The sequence below is a fragment of the Homalodisca vitripennis genome, chromosome 1, assembly GCF_021130785.1.
Source record: "Homalodisca vitripennis isolate AUS2020 chromosome 1, UT_GWSS_2.1, whole genome shotgun sequence".
NCBI classification, from domain to species: Eukaryota; Metazoa; Arthropoda; class Insecta; order Hemiptera; family Cicadellidae; genus Homalodisca; species Homalodisca vitripennis.
Genome location: NC_060207.1, coordinates 64,187,231 through 64,195,539, shown reverse-complemented (window position 1 = coordinate 64,195,539; position 8,309 = coordinate 64,187,231). Strand labels below are relative to the sequence as shown.

Sequence of the window (8,309 nt, the reverse complement as noted above, 5' to 3'; positions counted from 1 at the left end):
AAACTGGATAAAAGTTGTATTAGGACCAATGTGGATTATTAACTTATTAAAGAATAGTAATATAAAACAAGCATTTGACTTATTATAAAATAAAATAAGTAGGTATTACTATTTCAATGTCAAATGTTCTTATTTTTTATCGTATGCTATTTAATAAAAAGGTATATTAGATATCAGAAATTCGTAAAATATTCGTATCAATTAAAAATAATAATATTTAATAACTAAGTTTAAAAAATGTCTTTTTTTAACTAGTAAACTGTTTTATTAGGGAGAAAACTATACTTTAATAGTTTAATATCACATCAGTTGACTAATATCACATAACCAAGGAAATATCACAAAGGAAATTCAAATAGATAAACGTTCTACACTACATTTTACCAAAGAATACTAACAGCTATTGTATCTAGAATTTACTCGTAAATTTAATCGTAAAAGACTAATTTTATAAAAAGTAATACAAACAGAATTAAATATTTAATATAAAAAAAATATTACATTACTGCGAGAAACAGCGTGGAGGATTGTGTTAAGGTGGGAGTCTGTTTAGTCAGCGTGGTTCTGCTAAGAGAATGGAGTCATGCGTGCGTTCGGCTAGTTTTAGTCTAGCATATGCACACTATTGTCTTAATTATTATATAATGTCTATAGTATCTATAGGTACTGAGAAGAGAGATGTATCTTACTCTGTGCTACAGTGTATGACATTTTCAGCATACGTGTATCTAATTCCATAAGCCTAAATCAGAATAAAATTGTTAGCAAATAGCAGGTCGTGGAAAGCTGAGGAAACCCTTATTTTTAAAGTCTGGGTATGAAATTTTGAAGAAAATTATTTACTTTTCTTAATTATTGCGCTGAAAATTTGTTACGAAATAAATCATTCTAGTTAAATAACAAGTGAAAATCTAAGTATACATTTGTTTATAAATTGTTGGGCCAAAAGTACCTGAGTTGAAATAAATTGGCAGAATGATAACCACTCATGAATGTGCAAATTTTATATAATTTGTTTTAGTAAAACATTAAAAGCTCTAGAAAACATTAAAAACTTACCAATGAAGTAAGGGTACGCATTTCAAATGAGCATTATGACAATGGAAATGAAGAAGAATCATTACAGATGACTGAATGTGTCTCTATAGTTAATCCATTATATTGATGAGGTAATTTCAAAAGACCCTATATATATATATATATATATATATATGTAATGAGATCACATAATTACTTTCAAACGTAATCTGAATAGTGACGATCATACGAACTATGAGCCTTGGATCTGAATTAGATAATGGAGTAGGAATGAGCGTGTTAGTTATTTTTGAAAAAGTTTTAAATTTATTAGTAAATAATTACTGGAGTAGGCAAAGGGAAAATAATTTTCACTGCACATATCTACAGATCCTATTGTGCCGTTGGAGCATATGAGGATTCTATTAACAGTTAAATTAGCTGTTACCTTATTATTTAAAGCGCAAGGCAAAACCTTTACAAATAAGGTTGATATTTATTTGTAGAAACCAGTATAACACATGGTCAACTGTAATTTACCTTCAATTGGCACAGCGACAAAATGAATGAACTTGAAAATAAAGATGAAGGAAGCGACCGTGGATAATATATAACAAATAAAGTTACACTTTATAAACTGTATGTATAAACTATAAACTGTATAACTTTATCAGTATACAATTTTGAAGATGCCATCGTTAATGTGTTTTCTACATGGATGTACAAATTGTGAATGTGAATAGATTTATAGAACTTTCCATATTTAGTTAATATTTATGAAGAGAATTTAAACTATTTCGTTCGGGAATTAAAAATTTAGATATGTAATAAACAGCTTGAACAGTGCTATCAAATTTTAATTGCGTACAAAGCAGACAACAAAATAAATTATGCAGGTATGTCATAATAATTGGCAATAATATGCACACAAATTTGAAATGATAATTGAAGGTACGGTACCTCGTGACTATTAGTTCAATCAATACAATTTTTGAGAATTATAATTTATTCCATTAAATTACTAGAATGTATAGGCGTTATTGCCCTAGGACCCTCTAAGAACAATCTTTCATAAAGTAAAGAAATGAACATTTTCATCATAATATTGCCGTTTCTTATTGTACATTGGTAATTATAAACTAAAATATTGACATTATCTTAAAAATACATATACCAAATTAATAAATCGTTGATGATGGTAGTGTATAAAACGTTTATTCAAAACTTGTTGTAATAATGCTTTTATTATTGTATGTATTGTATTATTGTCTAATTTTCTAAACGTAATGCCATCTAACTCTTACCGTCTCTTACAGTTTTTTATTAATACGTTTTCATATCTTGGGAATGTTTATTTAAATTAAAAGAATAATTTGAATATTGTAACAGATAAATTTTTAAAGAAACTATTATACCTAATGTGATAGATTAAAAAAATCACTATTCTTATCAAAATAAAGTTTAACGTTCATATATCCTTTCTCCTAATTTACGTCTTCAAATTTTTACTCCTTGCAGTTTGTGTAGAGGTAGTAATTCTGAACTCTCGGCCAATCAGACGATGAGCATTCGTCTGATCTGCAGCAGGCAGCAGCTCACGTCTCAACTGTGACATGGCGTCTGAAAAGGAAGTTTGTTAACAAATTAAAGTTAATGTTGTTTTTATGACGTTTGGGCAGTAGGAGGGCTGTAATTGAAGCCGAATATATATTTCATTGACTTGCATTGATGGTAATGCATGCTAGGAAACCTCAAAGGATCAGCGATGGGTACGCTTCTTTTTTTTACTTCAATGGTTGAGTCTAAGTGACACAACCTCTTATCGCCATTATGTACTGTAATAAAGAATTGCAATTTCTTTATTTTTTATATTCTTTTGTTATATTTCAGGTATTTCGAGAAACATCAGGCCCATCCCTATCAGGTAAATGAAGTCAACACCGGAGACCTTTGTTCCTTCAACTTCTTATTCAATGGTTGTATGCCTAAAATAGGTTTATTGTAGACAAATGAAGCTCGTGTTTATTAATTATCTGTAGTTCATGTAGCTTATTTCTGTTACACTTGTGTTACTTTATATTTAAAGTTTAATCAAAGAAGTTTTACTTAAAGTTGAAATCCAATGGGGTTTGTTAATAATCATTATCCTAGGTCTGGGTGCCATTTTCAAGATTGACTGAATGGTTTTTTAAATAGCTAGGCCCCTATCAAAATATTATCATTTTATAATATTGATTAGAAAATTATATTATTAGAAGACCCCATTAAAAAATAGCTTTATTGAAGTTTATATTATATAGGGCTATTGCTGTGTCTAGAGCAAGTTAATCTACCAAGTAGGCCCCTTTTCATAATAAAGTTCTTTTTTGGGTTTCAAATTATCAATGTGGGTATATTCATGTCATTAGTATGTTTGGCCATAAACATGGAGTGGCCTACTATTAGTAGATATTCAAAATTTCAATATTCAATAGATATTCAAATTTTCAAATTCTGAATAACATAGGCCTAGATTGATAGATCTACAGAAGAATCAGTAAGAATTGTGGTATTATATTTTAATGTCAACAGTTATATTGGTCTTGATCCCTTGATAATGAAAGTTTGGAAAACAAGGAGTCACAAGTGTTAACATTCTTCATGTTAAATAGGAATTAATTGTACAAACATGTTGGCCTAGTGTTTTTAAAACAGTCAACTGTATTTTCTTAAGATTCAATTAAAACTATTCTCAAAATTACTGTCAACTTGAAATCAATTTTTAGGGTGCAATATTTTAAGGGACCACCATGACAATCACATCATTAGTATTTCTGATTAACTATTGAACAATAATAAAACCAAAATGTCAAACTGAATTATGTTAGCCTACTGGTATTTTTTAAACTATAGTATGGTTCAGTTGTGTTTTTATATTAAAAATTATGATAGGCCTTATTTAAAATGAATTAAACATTAAATGTTTTAAATTCAATAAACAAAGCAGTGTAAAACTTACTTCTTACTATTATGAAGGATAAACGTGTCTGTCACACAAATAGTGCATGTTCATCACCATTGTTCTTGTGGCAGCAAGCTACTCAAATACCAAACAATTTTACTTTGTTTGAATTTCTGTAATTTTAATCAATATTATTTAATGCCTTTAAAAACAGTTGGCAATATTGATTATACATAACTATATTTAGAATGATTTTGTACTTGATGGGCTATCATTAATCAATAATTCAGTTTGCTGATTTGATTGTAACTGTGGCCGTTTATTACACTGCAGCCCCCTTCATACCTCAGTTTGTGGCTAAGTTAAGGTTTAGAAAAAAAGGAAAATGGGCAGAGTACGATAAGCAGGCCCGGTTTTTTTATGTCACATTACAGTCATTGATACTTAATAGCCTATATCGAATAATAGAACTATCAATCGATATCAATGTATCTAAAATACTAAAATAAAGGAACATGTTTCAAATTTATAGAACAAGTTTAAACAGTTTTAAATGTAATGTCATAAGTACTAAAGAAATCACAACCATTAATCAAACGATAAAATTGAGACAGGTAAAAGGAAAAATGTCATTTAAATAATAATAAAGAAATTGTAACAACAAAAGAAACATCTTGAAACTGAGAAAGACAAAGTAAATCATATTTAAATGTTATTTTGTTTAGTTTTGTAAAGTTAACTATCTTTCTTTATCTAAAAGAAGTTACTTATAGATAAAAATTGTCTTTAGAATATGAAAATTTGTATACAATTTGTACAGATGATTTATTTACTGTTCAGATTAACTACTGTTAGTTGATTATATTGATGTATATAATAACTAAATATCGTTTGATAATTTCAATATAAAATACCGGATCCGCTTATCGTACTCTACCCAGGAAAATTTGCAATAAATTGTTATAAATGTAAAATAATCAAATGTGATTGGTTTTTTCCTTCACATCTGACTTCACATTAGTTTTTGATTTTTCATATGTCAATACTTACAAAAAGGGAAGCAATAAAAAACAAAGTGTAGAAAGGTTTAAAAGAAAATCTTTAAAAAAGGAACCAGTTATGTAATGGGCTGACAGTAATGCCTCCGTCCATGACTAATGTATACCTACCTAGCAGTATTAGTTCAGAATTCTAGAGGGTCATTATGAATGCCTGATGGAATATTAAACTTATGTTATTATAATTTTGTAAGTAAGGATTCTAAAATGTTGGATTAATAATCAACTTCTTACATAACAGTTTTATAAGGTAACCAAACTTGCTACATTTCTGACATGATTTCTAAGTGGTCACCTAATACATACTGTACAATAGTACAACATATTAGTGTGTGGATAGAATTAATTTTGATAGAGCAATTGTAGACTGTTATATCAATTCTAGTTAATATAAAGAATCATGAAATAAAAATGGGTTTGATACAATAGAATAACAATAACAGTGTACTGGCTAGTGGAATGAAAGAGAAAAATATTCATACTGTATTAGGTGTTAAGAAAAGGAAACAGTATATCATCAAAATTATAACAGATGTCTAACCTAATTTAATGTAAATAACTGAAATTGCTTACAAAATTGGAAGATCAATATTTTCTTTGTGACCTTTTACTTGTCTTGGCGTTAAAGGAAAGTTAATTGATGTATTAGTGGCTTGCGGAGGGTTAAAAAGCTCAAGATCAATAAACTGTTAATACCTATTAGGTAGCAGTTTCGTACATTTTTCCCTCCCATACCCCTTTGTACAATTTTTCAAATATTGTACCCCCAAAAATGTTATTTTTATTTTTACCAATCAGTTTATTATATGTAGGAATTGAAAATCATTAGGTACTTTGGTATTATCCGGAGACAATCATTTTTTTGGAGGGTTTTTCTCACTGGAGACGTAAAAAAACTACATTATTTGGTGGAACAGACTATATTTGACACTGTGAAAATTACATGTCATGACGATTGGTTCTTGTTTTCTGTCTCCCAAAAGGAAATGATGTCGGCGAGAAGGTAGCTACTCTGTCCTTATTCACTACTTGTTATTACACACTATAAGTAGGTTTAGATTAGTTTCATAAATATGTTACTAGTAGTTTCAAAGGTAAAGATAACATTTATTAACACTCGCATGATCTGAGATTGGATTTGGGTACCATCTCGAGGGATGTTTTTCATTAGAAGTATGGAGAAAAGCACCTCAGAAGCTTACACTGATGGCTATGGATATTTCCTATACATTGTGGCCTACTTTGGCCTTTAACAATGGATTTACTCAGTGTATTGGCCGTTTTTGGTGATTTTTATAAATGTTGAAAGTTATAAAGACATTGTCTAAACCTAACATATTATATATCAAATTAAATAGGAAAAACCCACTTTTAGAAAATATACCTGTTTATAGTAAAATAATTATCTGAAAAACATTATGAAGTAAACAAAATTATGGAAAAAATAAAATTTTTAATAATTGTAACATTGTATAAACGTTTTATTTTTCAACCATCTAATATTCTATAAATGTGTTTTTGATATAAAATTAACATAAAAGAAAGAAAGTAATCATTTATTACTAATAAAAGGCTTATCATAATCATACTCAGCATCTGATCTGGGTCAGGATCATTATCGTTGAGAAACTCACCCTCCGATCCAGAATCATAAATTTGGTCCTAGATTCTTTCAAACTGAATCACAGATGATATTTTATTTTCGTTACAAATAGGATCATCATCCTCAGAATCTGACAAGATATCATGTATCATTTTCACCGTTTCTTTGTCTAAATGGTCACTCATTTTACACAATGAACAAGAAAAATGTACAATAAACACTCGTAACACTACGAAAACTATCAGAAATAAACTAAACCAAAATTTACCACATCACTTTATTGAATAATAGTGTAACTTTGTTTACAAACATTAACAAGGAGGCGTCACCGTGTCAGTCAGTTACGTGACTAAGCAGCTGTGCAATAGTTTCAAATACAATTTTTACAGCTTTTTAGTTGTCATACAAAAACGTATAAATAGAAACAATATAAGATAGGAAATGGTCTGAAACAACTAAACCTGATATTTTACCGAATACCTAAACATATTAAATTAAATACTGGAGCCCGAGTGTAGGTCGGGCTCAAATACTGGTAATTAATCTTTAATACACAAAAATGGGGTGTAATGGTTGTTACTGAAATTGGACAAAGAAACAAATCTCATATGATCTTCTCTCCAAATTTTGTAAAATTTTAAACTTTAAAATTAAATAAAAAACATGGTCTATTCCCCAGTTTATATGTATATTAGATGTGTACTTAAAAATATTGCTAGCCAAGTGATTTTTATAATTTTCTATTAACCATCTGTAACGGGTGCTATGTAGTTGATATAATTAAGAGTTTCACTAAATACTATTTAACCTCAAGGAAATAACAACACAGAGTGTTTTAAGTTTTCTTATACAAAAGTAGTAAAAATTGTGTTTTGTTACAATAACTTGACTTTTAGTATAGGAAACAAAATTTTAATACTTCTAAGTATATTGTACTAAGTTATTTAAAATGCAAGTATTGGATATTGTAAGCAACGGCTTAGATAATTTGAAAATGTAAAATTGAATTAAGGACTATTGGACTATGCCCAGTATAGGCATAGAAATGACAGCTTAGACTTATTTCTCCAAAACATCATCCCTGTGGGGAAATACATAAAGGATCGTGAAAATTCCTTCTACATAAGAGCCCTGAGGACGAATCTTTTTTAATCTATTTACTGCTTTACCAAAGAACTGCTTGCATTTGTTGCTTCCAATTGGGGAAGTTTGAGAAGTACTTGCTTGTAGAGCTTGCTTCTTCTTTTCTTGAAATTTCTTCACTCGACTTTTCACCTTTTCTCATGATTTTTCTCTTAACTTTGGACTGCCAGACTTATTTTTTTATCTTTCTCTTTGTTTTTGAAGGTGAAGCTTCCACATCTCAGGATCTAATTTCATTTACTTGCTACAGCCACCTGTCCGTGCATTCTTTTACACTGGAGCCTTTTCTGAAGACTGAATTAACATCAAATTAAAACAATGATTTAATAGACCTTTGTAAAAAAACAATTAAAAATAATAATAGTCTATATTATAGACCTTACAGCTCTAGTAAGCTCATATAATCTGAGATGAAAGAGAGTTTTGAGGGAAATAACTTTTTGTTGGTAAAAAACATTCTTTAATAATACGCATTAGTGAAAAACAGGTGTAGGCTTAAATATTAAATGTATGGACCCAAAAATAGGCTTACATTATTCAATTCACT

General features: G+C 29.1%; 1 protein-coding gene across 3 annotated transcripts in view; it reads left to right on the top strand.

Moving 5' to 3' along the window:
- The first annotated feature begins 2,579 nt into the window (after positions 1-2,579).
- Positions 2,580-8,309, top strand: part of LOC124363256 (WW domain-containing adapter protein with coiled-coil homolog) — a 46,729-nt gene continuing 40,999 nt past the window's right edge. For 2 of the 3 annotated variants that reach the window (XR_006922535.1, XM_046818470.1), the window contains exons 1-2: positions 2,580-2,786; positions 2,908-2,941. Coding sequence is in view for 1 of the 3 variants with exons in the window: in XM_046818470.1 (XP_046674426.1) it covers positions 2,746-2,786; positions 2,908-2,941 (75 nt within the window). In the remaining 2 variants the exon portion in view is untranslated. Of the gene's footprint in view, positions 2,787-2,907; positions 2,994-8,309 lie in introns of those variants that run through there. The other variant, XR_006922538.1, reaches the window with a different exon arrangement.